Source organism: Pristiophorus japonicus, chromosome 16, assembly GCF_044704955.1.
Source record: "Pristiophorus japonicus isolate sPriJap1 chromosome 16, sPriJap1.hap1, whole genome shotgun sequence".
Taxonomy (NCBI): domain Eukaryota; kingdom Metazoa; phylum Chordata; class Chondrichthyes; family Pristiophoridae; genus Pristiophorus; species Pristiophorus japonicus.
This window is the reverse complement of record NC_091992.1, coordinates 61,437,063-61,454,895: the sequence shown is the minus strand read 5'-3', so window position 1 is coordinate 61,454,895 and position 17,833 is coordinate 61,437,063. Positions and strand designations below refer to the sequence as shown.

The following is a 17,833-nucleotide window of genomic DNA, read 5'->3' as shown; positions in this document are numbered from 1 at the left end:
AGCTGGAACCGTGCTCTGTTCCACAGGATTAGCACCAACCTTTTGTTGTTCCTCGGGTGTTGCTGGTTGCAGATCATTTTAGTCCCCTTGAGAACTCTCGGGAGCTTGATTTGAAACTTTGTTTTGAATTTGTGTGGAGTTTGTAATAAAGAATTGCTTATTAATGACATCAATCTCACAGTCCCAACTCGTGCAGAATTTACAATATAACCATGACAAAGTATAATTGGAATAGCCCCACCCTCATTTCTCACACTTGTATTGTACCGAACTGTCGACTAACGCTCATGAAACCTCGAAGTAATGTCACCAAGGAAACAGGATAGTCAGGAATGATACCTGGTCAGGGTATCTGTATATTGCAGTGATCCATCTTCAGACAGCATTTATTGTATAAGATGTTCCAACGTGGGGATTTGTACTCAGTTAAAAAGGTTGCAACTGCCTCCAATCCCCCAGTATTAATGCTCTTTCATTAGCTGATCCCTCAATCGGTTGTGGATCAAATGTTTCTGGTGGCAAGAGTTAAAAGAGTGAGGATTAATCACTCAGATGTTTCAGGGAGGTGAAGATTTCCTTAAGCTCTCCTGGATGATTACTGAAAGGGGCGAATTGACTGGTTATAGCCAAACATCAATCGCTCACCATCTTCAGTTTGGAGCACTGTCGAGGCATTTAACTTTCAAATCCAACATCAACTGTCTTCGAACAATTCATCCTGTAAATATGGGACAATGATCCAACCAATAACTTTAAACTGGATTCATCTGCTTCCAGACTCCCTGCAAAGTATAGAATCACAGAATAGTACAGCGCAGAAAGAGGCCATTCGGTCCATCAAGGCTGTGCCGGCGCTTTCGAAGAGCGATCCTATCAGTCCCACTCCCCGCTCTTTAAGAGAAACCCTTAAGGACTTAATTCCAATCTACTGTTGAGAATTGTATCTCTCAATCTTTCTCCACACTAATATTAATTCAAATATTTGGTAGATGTTGGGTCCTGCACCGTCATATATAGCTGTGACCATCCACCTCCCCCTCCCCACCACCCTGCCCCCCCCGCCCCCCCCACCACCCCACACCCCCCCGCACCCCCCACCACCCTGTCCCCACCCACTCCCACCCCCCGCCTCCCCCACCACCCCGCACCCCCTCCGCACCCCCACCACCCCGCCCCCCCACCACCCCGTACCCCTCCCTTCCACCACCCCGTACCCCTCCCCCACCACCCCGTACCCCTCCCCTCCACCACCCCGTACCCCTCCCCCACCATCCCACCCCTCCCCTCCACCACCCCGCACCCCTCCCCCACCACCCCGTACCCCTCCCCCACCACCCCGTACCCCTCCCCTCCACCACCCCGTACCCCTCCCCCACCACCCCACCCCTCCCCTCCACCACCCCGTACCCCTCCCCCCACCACCCCATACCCCTCCCCCACCACCCTGTTCCCCCCACCCCACTCCCCCACTCCCACACCACCCTGCACCCCTCCCCCACCACACTGCCCCCACCCACCCTGCTCCCCTGCCCCCCACCACCACGCACCCCTCCCCCCACCACCCCGCGCCCTCCCAACCACCACCCCGCACCCCTCCCCCCACCAACCCCGCGCACAAAAAGCTAGGCTGACATTCCATTGCAGTGCTGAGGGAGTGCTGCACTGTCGGAGGTGCCGTCTTTCGGATGAGACGTTAAATCTCAGGCAGATGTAAAAGACCCATGGCACTAGTTCGAAGAAGACCTAGTTCGAAGAAGAGCGGCGGAGTTATCCCCGGTGTCCTGGCCAATATTTATCCCTCAATCAAAAAAACAGATTATCTGGTCATTATCTCAATGCTGTTTGTGGGAGCTTGCTGTGCGCAAATTGGTTGCCATGTTTCCCACATTACAACAGTGACTACACTGGCTGTAAAGTGCTTTGGGATGTCGTGAAAGGAATTGTTATGTATCTTACATGGCTACTGTCGGTACTATCACAAGGTGTGCCACCAGAGGGCACAGCAGTGGGAGAGTTGTAGGTTACCTGTACAGGTGTGCCTGGCTTAGTATAAAAGGCAGGCCACCAGGTGTGATCCTCACTCTGGAGTTATCAATAAAGGACTAAGGTCACTACAGTTCAAGTACAACACACTGCCTCGTGGAGTCATTGTTGGAGCATCTAAGGACACAACAATTGGCGACGAGATTACGAACCTTCACGCGAAAATGGTTACCCTTGGTACGTTGCAGTAGTTCGCCGATGGTGATGATTGTGATGCCTTTGTGGAGAGGTGTGAACATTTCTTCACAGCAAACGACCAGGCAGGAGACGACCCGGCCACACTGGCTGATAAGCACCGAGCTATCCTGCTAACCAGTTGTGGGCCCACTGTCTATAGCCTCGTCAGGGACTTGCTGGCACCAGCGAAGACAATGACCAAGATATACAAGGAGCTTAAACTGATCTATGAGCAACTCAAGCCCAAGGAGAGCATCCTCACAGCCAGACACCGGTTCTGTACCCACCGACGGCCCGAAGGCCAGGAAATCGCGAAATACGCCGCAGACCTCAGGAGGCTGGCGGCTACGTGCGAGTTCGGCAACCACCTCAACGAAGCGCTGCGGGATATCTTTGTCATTGGAATTGGCCACAAGCTACTTTCGGCGGATACCACAGTCACACTGCAGAAGGCCATCTCTGTGAGCCAGGCATTCATGACCTCGACCTGCGGCTCTAGGCAGATGACTCACCCTCAGGACTCAAACCCGGAAGGTACTGTGCACAGAGTGGCACCGTTTAGGGGCTGGACTGTAGAACGCGAACCCACTCAGGGAAGGGAGAACAGGCCTCCGAGTCCCTTAATTCATTGTCCTCCGAGGGGGGCTACTCGAGTAGCCCCATGCTGGCATTGCGGAGGGAATCACAGGGATCACCAGTGCCGCTTTAAAGATTATGTTTGCAAAGGCTGCAGCACAAAGGGCCACCTCCAGCGAATGTGTAAGAGAAATATGACTCACTGTGTCGATGAAGAGTCTGCAGATGGCCATGAATCCAGCGCGGATTATGAAACGATAGGCAGAGAGACAGCCCAGCCCCACAATGAGGTATATGGCATGTTTACCTGCACCACCGAGTGTTCCCCGCTGAAGATGGAAGTCGAGACAGATGGTGTTCCAGTCTTCATGGAAGTGGACACAGGGTCGAGCCAGTCAGTGATGAAACAAGAAGCCTTTGAGAGGCTATGGGACAATCAAGCTGAACAACCCAAGTTGGTCCCGGTTCAGGCAAAGCTGCGCACCTACACCGATGAACTTATCCCAGTCGTTGGTAGTGCGGATGTAAAGGTACTCCATGATGGCGCGGTGTGGATTGCTGCAGGTGATGGGCCAACGCTGCTCGGCAGAAAGTGGATGAAGAAGATCCATTGGAAGTGGGAAGACCTCACCCCTCCAGCAATCGACGTCCTCTGCGCTCAGAGGCAAAGCAAGCCCCCACCTGAGGGTGGATCCGGCACCAGAGAGCAGACCAGCACAGCACCCGAGGCACAGACCGCTCAGCACCACTGCGTGGAGATGATCCAGCTGGGACGACCCAAACGCACCTTCCAGGCTCCAGTGGCAGGACTCCGGAGGAAGAAAATTGGATCCAAAGGCGACTTCCCAGCTTCGGTGGCAGAACCCGGGGAGAAGAGGATCACCGCAGTCGACATCGTGGATGGAGGAAAGATGGCGCCCAAACCACGAGGTGAGGCGCTGAAGAAAAAGATGGCCGCGGCAAGACCACGAGGTGCAGCTGATGGAACAACACGTGGCACCAAACGGAGAAGAGGATTGGGGTAAAGCAAGCAAGGCTCTCTTAAAGAAGGCCTGCAACCCACCAAAATTAAAGGGACAGTTCCTCACACTCAAGCAATGTAATAGCAAATGTGAGTTTGAGATAAAATGTGTAATTGATCATGTAAAATGTGTAAGTGATGATCAGAGTTGTGTACATGCAATGAGCAAGGAAAAGTCATGCAATTATGTAAAATGTGTAATTGATGATCTGAATTGTGCACATGCAATCAGCGAGGAAAAGTCGATCGATCGCGATCGGACCCACAGAGTGTCCATCATAAGTTATGAAAAGTTGTGCGACGCAGGATTTCAACTGCACGCAGCCAATGCAGCGGGAAGACACCCATCAGGAGCACACAGGTCCAGCGAGCTACCCAATGCTGTAGCATTGTTATGCACCATGGAGTGTGACCACAAGCACGAGCTACAGAGCAAGCGACCTCAGCAGGGCAACGGCACTGGTATCGATACCCTGCCCCTGATCGGCTCCACCTCTCAGGCACCCAATGGCACCAACCGCCACGAGCCTGAAAGAGCAGACTGTGCTAAAGCGCAGTCCCCCAGACCCCATCACCACCGAGGCCATACCCATAAACGAAGGGTCATCCGCTACAGTTCCCCCCAAAGGGGACCGGGACCGGCCAGGTTCCCAAACCAAACAACGCCCAAGACAGCGAGTCAGCAGTCCCCTGCGCACTGCTAGACAACAGCTCCTCAGGGAGCAGCAGTGACCCAGGGCGCAAAGAAAGGACAGGGAGGTCACAGGCATCTGTGAACCTGCCCGACACTAAGGACCATGGCAACAGCTCCAAGAGCAGGCAAATTGAGCCAACTGGGTTCCTACTGCCAGCACTGGGCACTGTGCCGCCACCAGACTGCCAGAACACCATGCAGCAGCTCCGGAACTAGTTTATCCTTACGCACCGGTCACTGCATCGATAATGTATCTCACCAGTCTAACGTACTTGTCTCACAATGGAACCACAAATGTAATGCAAACCTATTTTCCTGAACTTGAATGGAGATTTGTAGGTTACCTGTACAGGTGTGCCTGGCCTAGTATAAATGAGCCTCCGGCATAATCTATATGTGTGGGGAGTGGTCAGGGACACACACAAACAGCAACCATGAGCACACTACTGCACCAACCACTCACCCAAGATTGAAACGATCTGCCAAGGGTCAACCAGATAGAGCCCACATAGAGCTAAGCCCAGAGCACAGTCAATGTACAGGCGATTTGCATTAAAGGCTTGGGAGAGAGTGATGTTATGTATCCTACATGGCTACTGATGGTACTATCACAAGGTGTGCCACCAGAGGGAGACTCGTAGGTTACCTGTACAGGTGTACCTGGCCTAGTATAAAAGGCAGGCCACCAGGTGTAATCCTCACTCTGGAGTTAACTAATAAAGGACTAAGGTCACTACAGTTCAAGTACAACACATTGCCTCGTGGAGTCATTACTAGGGCAGCTAAGGACACAACAGGCATTATATAAATGGAATAGTTTGTTTTCTTTTTTAATCTCCAGCGGCACAAGCAAACGGCACACAAGCTCCATTGAGAGGGGAAGTGAAAGGGACATCGGTCTCCTGAGAAATAAGTCAAACACCTGCCCCGGGACCTTCTAGTGGTAGAACTTGACATATAGCGTTAAATATCGACAGGCTACAAACTGCCTACTCACTTACATCTGGGACTCTAACGGTATAGGTAAAGATAAATTTATTATCACTGAGACTCGCTCAGAAATGTATATTTTCAGTGCAACATTTCCTACATTACAACAGTGACTACACTCCAAAAGTACTTCATTGGCTGCAAAGCGCTTTGAGACGTCCGGTGGTTGTGAAAGGCGCTATATAAATCCAAGTCTTTCTTTCTTGCTTTTCTTCAATGCAAAATTACAGAAATTAGGCAAGAAATCAAACTACATTTGGTGGAAGTGTAGAAACTGATGGGCTCTATGGGTGACCCTATGCCAAATCAGCTCTGGATATGGTAAAAAACAGACTTGCATTTATATCGTGCCTTTTATAGCTTCAGGATGTCCCAAAACGTTGCACAGCCAATCAATTAGTTCTAAAGTGCAGTCGCAAACATGGTCAATAGCAATAGTATTCATCTGTTTTGGTGTTATTGATTGAGGAGCACTTACTGGCCAGGACACTGAGAGAACTCCCTGCTCTTCTTCGAATATGGTTGTGGGACCTTTTATATCCATCTGAACAGGCAGATGGAGCTTCGGTTTAACGTCTCATCCTAAAGACGGCACCTCCGACAGTGCAGCACTCCCTCAGCACTGCATCCTCGATTCGAGGGACCGTTTAAGAAGAAGAGACTGATGTGGCATCCTGGATTATATGCTCAAAGCCTGGGCTGAGGTTTCAACCCACGACCCTCTCAAGGGTGAGAGTCCTACCACTGAGCTAAGCCGACAATCGGGCCTCGGAATTTGATGGTGCCACGCCCGTTTATCAGGCGCAAAATTGCAGCGAGGCAGCCAATATGACAGGCGGGGAACTCCGTTGATTCTGTGCAGGAAGTGCTCCGCCCACTGTATTCGTAAAGACAGGAAAAGAGGTGTCCAGGGCTCATGCCTGAAACAGCCGTTAGGTCCTTTGCAGATGGAAACTGTTATGTCTGTAATGTACTTATGAATGACTCCACGAGGCAATGTGTTGTACTCAAACTGTAGTGACCTTCGTCCTTTATTCATAACTCCAGAGTGAGGCACAAGCATGGTGGCCAGCCTTTTAGACTGGGCCCTGTACACCTATGCAGGTGACCCTCAGGTCTCCCACCGCAGTGCGCTCTGGTGGACAGCCTCTGCCACAGGGGCAGGAAACCCTGGTCTCCACCAGTTGCAGCCTCTAGTGGTGCCAGCATAATATATACACAGTGTAAACCTTGTTGATAGTACATCAGGTAACAAGTCTCCATCTTATGCAACTATACAGTGACTACACAGAGAGTATATCTATAGTCTGCATATATAACAGAAACAGGGGGCCCAAGGCGCCGAGGCCCCCAACACAGCAAACAAGACCACTGGAGCTTGCTCCCAAAAAGGGAGGCTTTGTATAACAGAATGGCCTGAATACTCCGGCTGCTCCCAGCTTCACTGCTGTGCCAAAGCGAGTGGCTGCCCCCACCTCCCCCCCTCCCCCACTTGCCTTGCTGACTCCCAATCACCCGCTCCTCCCTCCTGTTCGCACCCCTTCCCCTCTCTCTCCCAGGACAAATCTCAGTGCCTCTGCCTGCAACATAACCGCCCGCTCCTGCAATCCTCCGAGCCGCCAAGCCGCCTGTGGACACCGAGCGTGCGTGTGCAGCTCGCCGGGCTGGTGTGAATGAGGCCAGAGGCCCAATATCGGGTGCGCCTCAGGCCTACCCCGTTCTAGAGCAGGCATCGCTCCCCACACCCAGCTCGTGCCGTTACCCGTTATTTTGAGTTATTCCGATTTCCATGCACAATGTTCGACTTCTTATCCAACAGACCAGGCAAGTAACTCATCCCCATTCTTTGAGGGCAATGTTGCTTTGAAATCAGCCAGTAGGGGGTGAGCACGAGCTGCAAGGTTGACTTGCTCAGATTGGTTGGTGTTATTGTTTTAAGTTATTAGTAACTTAAGTTATTGTTATTAGTAAAAGGGGAGGTGCAACAAGACGTGGGTGTCATGGTACATCAGTCATTGAAGGTTGGCATGCAGGTACAGCAGGCAGTAAAGAAAGCAGATGGCATGTTGGCCTTCATAGCGAGGGGATTTGAGTATAGGAGCAGAGAGGTCGTACTGCAGTTGTACAGGGCGTTGGTGAGACAACACCTTGAATATTGTGTTCAGTTTTGGTCTCCTAATCTGAGGAAGGACATTCTTGCTATTGAGGGAGTGCAGCGAAGGTTCACCAGACTGATTCCGAGGATGGCAGGACTGACATATGAAGAAAGACTGGATCGGCTAGGCTTATATTCACTGGAATTTAGAAAATGAGAGGGGATCTCATAGAAACATATAAAATTATGGACAGGTTAGATGCAGGAAGAATGTTCCCGGTGTTGAGGAAGTCCAGAACCAGGGGCCACAGTCTAAGGATAAGGGGTAAGCCATAGAGGACCGAGATGAGGAGAAACTTTTTCACCCAGAGAGTAATGAACCTGTGGAATTCTCTACCACAGAAAGCTGTTGAGTCCAGTTCGTTGTATATATTCAAGAGGGAGTTAGATGTGGCCTTTACGGCTAAAGGGATCAAGGGGTTATGGAGAGAAGGAGGGAGTGGGGTACTGAAGTTGCATGATCATATTGAATGGCGGTGCAGGCTCAAAGGGCTGAATGGCCTGCACCTATGTTTCTATGTTTCTATATCTATGTAATTTCTTCACTTTCTTCCCTTGAACCTTGGAGAACAGAGTGAAGTGGTGAAGGATTCGCAGGCTGGTTAACAGTCTGACAGGCCACGACATGAACACTCCTTCAGTAACCACCTTTATACCGGTCAATCGGGTGATAAGTCCTGTAAGGCGGGAGGGTGTATCGGCTCCCACATCTGTACTGTATGCACCCGTGAGTAAGCTCACAGGTTTGTAGAGCTGTAGAGCTGTGAGTGGCTTAGCCAGTCACGTGATGTTCACAAGACTCAATAAAACCACAGCCAGTTGGGTTCAGGGGATCCACGATGAGACAGGTGGATGAACTGGTAATGTGTACTGTGATTGTTAAACATTTGCTAATAAACCAACTAGTTCTTAATAGCAATGCGTTGCTATGAATTCTTAAGCAAAGGACTCATGAAGCAAATACATTACAACAACCCATATAATGAGTGGGGTCCACCCCACACTCACTGGGCGCGAGAGTCCCGCTGGATGTCAGCCCAGACTTCAAGGCCGGAGTCACCGACTCCACTCGCCGGGACTGACTGGAGCGGGGATTGAACCCTGCACCTTCTAACTCTGAGGCAGGAGTGTGACTACTAGGCCAAAGACTGGGTCTGACAGTGCAGGGGGAACATGATCTTCTCTCAATGGACTGAGACCATATGGGAACCTATGGATGTGGACTTCGGTCACTATGGCTCAATGTCTTGAAGAAGTCCTGTGGGTGGAAATCCGGTCTTCTGCCGCCCCTTCTTGTGCCCCGGGGGGGGCGGCAATAGCGGCAGAAAGCACTTGCGCCCAGGCAGCCAGCTTCCAGTGCCCCGCCGGGACATTTGGTGCCGGTATCGATGGGGCGCGGAACAGTACCGCCCGGGAGAGGCGAGATGGTGTGCAACGCCCCTGGTTGTGACACAGGCTCGATTTTTGGTTGCCGCCCAACCCGTAGCGCCCCCTGGTGGGAATGCCTGTGGAAGCTGTAGACGCCGCAGTGAGGTAAGTAATGCCAACCTCGGGTAAGTCTGATTGTTTTTATAAAGTTTTGGGGGCGATTTATATTGTGGTGGCGCGAGCGATGTATTGGGAATGTTTTTGGTGGGTTTGTTTCAGTTTCAACCCCCATTCTCCCCCCCCCCCCCCCCCCCGAGGCCTCTGTTATGATGCTCCGAGGCCGGCTGTTTAGCTTGGGATTTTCCCTTGCTCAGCCGGCTGAGTGCCCTAAAAGAGGTGGACGCCTCCCTTAGCGCCCCGCTCCAAACTCAGGGCCCAGCTGATGAATTTTGCGGCGGCAGACACAAACCATTTGCCGGCAAAAAATTCTCCACTCCGCCCAGGACACCGCCCCAACTGAGGCACGACTGAATTTCCACCCCCTGATGATTTAAGCCATCGGGTTAAATTCCCCTCACAGGTTACCGATTGTGTCATAAGCCCCTGTGTTTTAGTTACCAAATGCTGCTACATTCCGATGTGCCTCATGTGAATCAAAATAAAACTGTAACAGAAAAAAAAATGCAGGAATTCAACCAGTCCACAGAAGAGAATCGCAGCCCAAGAGAGGACAATGTGTGGTGGGGGTGGTTTTTGTTGGCAGTCCTTATGTCAGCCGCATATGATGCAGTGGCCAGAGGCCCCTCGATAGGGAAGGACTCAGAATCTACAGGAGGACATCACACACACAGCCCAGTTTCAGAGAGAGGCCTGGGGGGAGGTCAGCCCATCAACCTGCTCCACTTAGGGCAGTTCCCTGTCTGTTTTTAGCCCATATCTGAGTCGGGTGTCTGGAAATTTCTAACAGATGAACCTGACATCAAAGGCCAGGAATTTCCCAAAACAGCGGTGGAAGTGCGGCGTGACGTCGATTTTCGCCGCAAAGAAACAGAATGATGCCCGGTTTTCCTCGGTCTTTTACACCGATTCTGCGACACCTCGCCGGAACCCCTCCACTGCTCGCGAGCATAACTCTGCTCCCCCATTGTCCCTCGGTCCACGATAGTTTACGCTGATCCCATTAGTTGTAGGCAGGTTTTTACATGCATGCCAATGAGATTCTCAGGCAGTTTCGAGGTAACTCACCGATGTGAAGACCGCTGGAACCTGTCGGTTACACCGTTTCAGGAAATTCCGGACAGGTTTTTTTTTTAAAGCACTACTCCATATTTCCCAGCGTGGGAGCATTGGTTACAAGGTTTTCAATGAATCAGTAAAGCAAAGGTGAGAATTGCAGCCAGGATTCCACCTTTACCATGCTCCTTGTGTCTGTGATATATTCGTGGACCATTTCCCATACCTCGGGAGTCTTTTATCAACAAGGGCAGACATTGACGACGAGATCCAACACCGCCTCCAGTGCGCCAGTGCAGCCTTCGGCCGCCTGAGGAAAGGAGTGTTTGAAGATCAGGCCCTCAAATCTGCCACCAAGCTCATGGTCTACAGAGCCGTAGTAATACCCGCCCTCCTGTATGGCTCAGAGACATGGACCATATACAGTAGACATCTCAAACCACTGGAGAAATACCACCAACGATGTCTCCGCAAGATCCTGCAAATCCTCTGGGAGGACAGACATGCCAACATTTAGCATCCTCGACCAGACCAACATCGCCAACATTGAAGCACTGACCACACTTGATCAGCTCCGCTGGGCAGGCCACATTGTTCGCATGCCAGGCAGGAGACTCCCAAAGCAAGTGCTCTACTCGGAACTCCTTCACGGCAAACGAGCCAAAGGTAGGCACAGGAAACGTTACAAGGACACCCTCAAAGCCTCCCTGATAAAGTGCAACATCCCCACTGACATCTGGGAGTCCCTGGCCAAAGACCGCCCTAAGTGGAGGAAGTGCATCTGTGAGGGCGCTGAGCTCCTCGAGTCTCGTTGCCGAGAGCATGCAGAAACCAAGCACAGGCAGCGGAAGGAGCGTGCGGCAAACCAGTCCCACCCACCCTTACGCTCAACGACTATCTGTCCCACCTGTGACAGGGACTGTGGCTCTCGTATTGGACTATTCAGTTACCTAAGGACTCATTTTAAGAGTGGAAGCAAGTCTTCCTCGATTCCGAGGGACTGCCTATGATGATGATGATATATTCTTTATATCACAAACAACATACACTACAAGATGGCTCTGAACACAGAAACCTCTATCACCATATGCCCTTTATTGTATTTACATCAGTAGTTGCATTACCAGAGTAGTCCACTAGGGCGAGCTCTGTTGCAGTTTCTGCTTCAGACTCAGCATGGTGTTAGAAAGGTGGAAAGAAGCTAATTGTCAAAAAGAGACTCAGAGCGGTGAAGATGTCCAGCATTGTTACTTTATTACCGTACGTATGTATGGAAAATCTCACTTCAAAGTTCAGCTAGCTAAGTGGAACAGTACAATAAATACAACAATTCATTATTGTCCCCACACTCCTCAAGCTATTTACAGTAGTTTCAGCACAGAATACCCTGTCGCAGAAATGATAAAAAGAGTCACTTATATTAAAGTTGAATTGTTCCCTTGATTAATGTGTTACATAGATGCAGCTAATTTATGCTTCCTTGCACATTGGGCCACGCTCAATAAATTGGTCACCCATCACCATTCCTCAATTCAGAGTAAAGGCATCACTTAAACCCGTTTTGATTCTGTCTTTCCCCGCTCAAGAATGCCCACCTCCAGATATCCCTGCTCCAAACACCCGCCCTTCAACACGACAGGTAATTTGAAGCTTTGCCAGGATTCCCAGGCAATGCACGCCCAGCGCAGCAGAGATGACAATTCCCAGCCATTATTACAGGCACAATTCAGCTCTCGCTCGCGGAATTCCCCAAATCTTGCTCACCCACCAGGAGAAACTGTCAGCCAACATGACTTGAGGCTGCTTCAGGGGTGAACATTGGGTTTTCCACATGCAAACCGAAGCACAACTGCCCGTTAAATTGGCGAAAAGTGGCTTTTGAGTGAGCAGGCCCGCCAATGATTAGCACCGGTTTATTTTGCACAGCCTTGCATTATAGTACTAAATCAAAAACTTTACTAGTGTATTTCCGTCATGGTCATTATCGAAAAAGAACACGACTTGCTCAGAACAGGCCCAGGGAAAAGAGGCTACGTCCATTACTGCTGACCCAGTGTCCCAGGACCGTGCCCCAACCTCAACTAGACTGGCGTTGATTGTGGGGAGGGGAAGGGCTTCTGAAGCGATGGTCACGTAAAATAGAGACATTTCCGACCCATGAAGAAACGCGCACACTAGTCCAAGTGTCTTCCTGGATATACTTAAAGGATACCAGTGCTAGAAATCAGGACACATACAGGACGCGCAGATATTTAACGGGGTGGTGTCATAAGGAGTTTGTGTTGATGGAAGCGCAGACCAATTGTTGAGCATTATAAGCACCCCAGTGTAATCGCCAGCTCCAACGTGAGGGAGGTGTGGAGAGCCAGCCACTAGTGTAACGGGGTGAGCGCGCTCGGACTGAGCCAACAGGAAGCACAGGTATCTGACATCTTACAGGCAACCCTGGTCATTGGGAACCTCCTGTTCCAACAAGCTGGGTTTATTTCAGTCAAAGTCAGGATAGGCGGGCCTCAAACATCACGAATATCATTACTTGGTCAGTAATGTGGCATTCTTCAAAATGTCCATCTGTGCATGCCTTGAAAGAGTCTGTTGGGGTTTGGTCCGGGCTTTCGAGAGATCCCAAATGCACACGCGTGGACTGTGTGGTACACACTGAGCTTGTGTTTAGGCACAACCCCCATAAACCTTTCACTGTGTCTCTGGGTCAGAGTACTGGCTAGGTTAGCGCAACATTCAATGCACAGGTTGACTCTGAACGTTATTTAGGAACATACTATGGGTCAGCTACCAAATTATAATTTCTAAAGTCGGCCCTATCTGGAGATCTTTAGTGTGACAATGATTATCTGCTCTGATCATGACTTAATGCTGAACTAGGACTAGTCTTCACCAAGTGTGGCCAATGCAGAATGCACTCCTCCCCCAGGGTAAAACTCCCAGTTACTGACAGTATGCACCATTACGGGATCTATTGGCCCTCCCTGACAAGGTGGGGGTGGCTTCTCGAAATGCTGCACTCAATTCTTTGTAGTGGTTTGATACAGCTGAGTGGCTCGCTAGACCACTTTCTGGAGCAGTTTAGAGTCGGGTAAGGACGGCAGGTTTTTAAAACTGAGCGCAAATTCTCAAAAGTGCCACAGTGAGATTGGAACTCACTTTCCCTGAATAACTAGCCCCACTACACGACCTTACCTCTGGCAATTACAGAATGGCCTGCTCTGAGCCCTGGCACTGGCTCTGGGCTTGGACCCCTCCCGGACATCCACAGACCGAGATCTCGGCGCAGAACCAGCGCAGAGGAAATGCTGGCGGGTTCCGTGCGCTGCGCTGCGCGTTCACCGCCTGGAGGGTGGCCGATTGCAACCCATCCGCCCAAACACAGGCTGTGCTTCTGCCTGAATGGGAGGCCAATTCAAACCGCGTGCATGGACATTGGCGGAGGTTTCTGCAGCTGGTGCTGGAAGATACTGCCTCGTCCTGGCCAGCAAACCATCTGCTTTGAAGTGGCCCTGATACACGGTCTACAAATGCCGGCTCGGAGCGCTCTGTGCTCAGTCACAGCATCTCTCACACGGCTCGGCCCAACACTTAAAACGGCCCCTGAGAGGTTGGGCTTCTGTGCATGTAAACGGCAGACTAGATCCCGCAGCACAGATGTGCAACGAAGCGTGTCCAGGGCGATGCATGTTGCGCAAGGAGCGCCTCCGGCTTGTCATACTGAAACCCAAGCTCGGCGTTCCTTCCTCCGAACACTCGCCATTGCAGCTTTAACACCAACTTGTATTTATATAGCGCTTCTAACGTAGCAATATATCCCAAGGCGCTTCACCCGGCCGTTACCCACCAATAGTTCACCCCGAGCCCCTGATATAGGAGATATTGGGGGAGCTGACCAAAGCTTGGTATAAGAGCTAGGTTTTGAGCAGCGTCTTACAGAGAGGAGAGGTTTGGGGAGAGAACTCCCGAGCTTTGGGCTAAGGCAGCTGGAGACACAGCCGGCAATGCTGTGATGGAGGAGGTGGAGAAGGCACAAGAGGCCGGGATCAGAGGATCGCGTTGTAGGGCTGGAGAATGTTGGAGCGAGACCATGGGGGGCTTTCAAAACAAGGTTATTCTAAGTTGTCGTTAGTGTTCAGGATGCACTGTGATCTTTAACAAACGCAGTGTGAACAGGATATGCTGAATATTTAGGCCGTTACTAATCCCCGAGAACTGGCAGCCCGCTTGACATTCTCCCGCATGGCAGACTTGCGCCCGTTGGATCAGCAGAGTGCCTCAACAGAGACGGGAAGTGTCAGACCCTGCTGTCACTCCAGCACAAGGCCATGACTGGCTTAGGACCGAGGTGACTGTGAAGGATCGGTCCCTCACAATGGCAGGAGGGCATTGATCGTTCCCTGCATGTATCAGGCCGGGTTGTAAGATCCACGCACCAGGGCATGTTTCAGGCCACGGGAAAGGGAAAGGATCTAAACAAAAATGAACCAAACTTCAAAACAAATACAACACACATTTGACGGGAATTAAAATATTAAACATTAAAATCACAGGAAATTGTTATCAGGCAGGAAATAGTGTCCAGCTGTAATTATGTTTCCAGCGCCTCTCGGTTGCAGCTTATTTGGTGTCGACACAGTTTGCAAACACGCTACACTCAGCAATACTTTCACTGAAGCCACTGGGCGCGGATTCTGCATGGATCCACTGGCCCAGGGAGCCAGCACCAAGGGGCAGGAAAGGTCTTTACACGTACGTTGCACAATCAGCCACAACCAAGCAGGAACATAAACTCAGTGAAGCATTCTGTGACCTCGAGGGACCTTTCTTCTGTTACTGTTTGAGTGAAGCGGTTAAACTCACTAAAATGTTTATGAGGCAAGTGCAGATTGAGGCGGGATGGATAAAAGCATGTCCTTTGCTGGTGAGGTACTAGAGGCTGGGCTGTTGCCTTTGGTGTATGAGGATATCCTAAATCTGTTGTCAGGGACGCGCTAACAACATTGCTGTATGCAGCTCGGAGAGGAAATGTGCTCCCAGGATTGGTGGCTCGGCTCCTGGTAGAATAAGGCCTTCTAACGGTTGGCGAGAACACAGACTGAATTGTACAGCAGTGCTGAGGGCCCCTAGAATGACCCAACTATGTTATTCAGCGTGGGATTGGTGGCCAGTTCCTACAACACTGCCTGGACACGCACAGTGACAATAAGAATCCTTGAAAATGGACCTTTTCCGCTGCAAGACCAGCAAAGATTACCACAAAGCAAGCTCCAGTCTCCCACAGCTACCCAACAACCTAATCTACATTCAAAAATCTACCTGGTAGGAAAAACAAAACATATACGGTCAACCTGTCCAAAACATTATCATTTGTAAAATTTCAGAGAAAATATTAAAAACCCTTTACATACAGGACATGTTTGTTACAGTAAAAACGATCCGTGCAATTCTCCCCCGCTGTTGCTCAGTACAGTCATGACGACATCTTTACTGGTCTGGCGATGAAGAGGTCCTTCAAGCTGGAGTTTGTACACACCCTGGAAAAGGACCGCTCTCACACCAGCACGTTTAATAGTAAACAAACCACTGGAATTTTTCACCTGGCAAATTACCAAAACAAAGTGTGTGTGTGTGAGACAAGAGTGAAGGGAAAATATATATTGGACTGTATTTCGGTAATTCAGTATGGGCGAGCTGTGATTAGCAAAACCTGTATCTAATGTACAAATTAGATGAGAATTCTGCAGAATGAGCTGTGGAAACTACCTCTAGTTTTTGATGTGCCGAATGTAAAGATCAGGTTATTACTGGAGCTAATGGGTACACTCCAGATGTACTGTAAATTGGAAAGGGAATGCTAGGCCTTAAAACTCACCCCTCCAAGTGCTGTCTGAGCTCACGGCAATAACTCAAATATCTTGGCACTGTCTTTCTGGTTAGCTTGGCAGCTCTTCCTTGTGCTGGGACACAATCCTAAATGTGGAATAACTGGGTGTACAGCAGCCTAATTGCCACAGAGGGAGATCTCTCTTTTACCCTGTACGATAATGAAGGAAAGCCCTCTTTATCCTGTAAGATGTTGAGGGAGATCCCTCTTTATCCTGTACGACGGTGAAGGAAAACCCTCTTTATCCTGTAAGATGATGACACAAACCCAGCTAACAAATGACGAGCAAACTGAATATATGATGGCTTTGAATTTTGATAACCGCCTTGGAAAATGACCTCAATTTATTATGATGTTTTTGAGCTTGCTACGACTGTCTTTGTGACTCACACATAAAAGTAAGGAAGCAGAGAGATTAGAGTGGGATTGTGGAACTCCTTCCTATTCCTGTTGGAGTCCAGTCACATTCTAGCTCCTGATGTACTCAATGAGGGCAGAGTTGAGAAACACCAGGCTCAGTTAACTTTTCTGACCGCTAGGATTTGTTGCCTAATAGCCCTTGAAAGGACAGCTCCACCTGTCAAGAGTTCTAGACTGATTGAAGTCACACACCAGTAGAATTTGCTTTTGCCCGGATCCAATTGAGTGCAAGCATATAGAAGAACGTCACCCTGGTTTCCATGGGAGACAAACCAACAATAAACTCATGGTGAGTGGCCATTTGTGTCTTTTCTCGACTATGTGGATATTGTCCTTCCTGGAGGTTAAGGAGCGGATTCAGGAGCAACGACGCTGTGCATTACAGGATACAGGACAGGCTCAGCCAGGAGGAAAGGTGCAGAGCTTTCAGGAAGTGTTACACGAGTCACCACATCATTCTGCTGAATGCTCAAGTCGCCATTATTCTGTTTTAGAGTTCATTCCAGTTAACCATTTTACTGTCACACACACGCTCACATTTCCGGCATGAACCAGGTGTCCAGTTATTGCACACTTATATACAGGAAAAGCTACTAAATGGGAAAAGGCAAGCCCTTGGCCCACACACTCCTTACAGCGAGAGTCACACGCGTGATTCTCCAGGAATGGGACTCCCCGGCCTGCTCCTAGAACTTCAGCTGTCTCCGCTTCAAGTACTTGTTCTCTTCTTCTTCTGAGGAGGGAAAGAGAAGATCCAGTATTAGAAAGGCCCCCCACACAGCCATCCATCTCAATCAGCACATTTGCTGTTTATTGAATCGACAGCAGACTTTTGTCAAACTTTTCAAAGTTTCATGTTGGTGACACTGAAGTAAGTTGTGAGGCCAGTATTGTATCATTCAGTCTGGTTTCTTCAGTGTTTAAATGTTACAAGCCAGTTTTAACAGGCCTTTTAAAGTCTTAGGATATCAATTTAGTTAACAGATACATTTCTAATGTGCTCATTTTATCAATTAACTGTATGATTATCATAAGAACATTCGAAGCAGGAGTAGGCCATTCGGCCCCTCGAGCCTGCTCCGCCATTCAATGAGATCATGGCTGATCTTCTACCTCAACTCCACCTTCCTGCACTATCCCCGTATCCCTTGAATACCTTAGTATTCAAAAATCTATCCATCTCTGTCTTGAATATACTCAAGACCGAGCCTCCACAGCTCTCTGGGGTAGGGAATTCCAAAGATTCACCACCCTCTGAGTGAAGAC

The 17,833-nt window shown here is 49.8% G+C and overlaps 1 protein-coding gene across 1 annotated transcript in view; it reads right to left on the bottom strand.

Annotated features, from left to right (window-relative positions):
• Window positions 1–11,494: 11,494 nt before the first annotated feature.
• atp2a3 (ATPase sarcoplasmic/endoplasmic reticulum Ca2+ transporting 3) overlaps window positions 11,495–17,833 on the bottom strand; it is a 264,096-nt gene continuing 257,757 nt past the window's right edge. Inside the window, exon 21 of the mRNA XM_070857381.1 lies at window positions 11,495–17,300. Coding sequence (XP_070713482.1) covers window positions 17,254–17,300 — 47 coding nt within the window. The 3' untranslated portion in view covers window positions 11,495–17,253. The remainder of the gene's footprint in view (window positions 17,301–17,833) is intronic.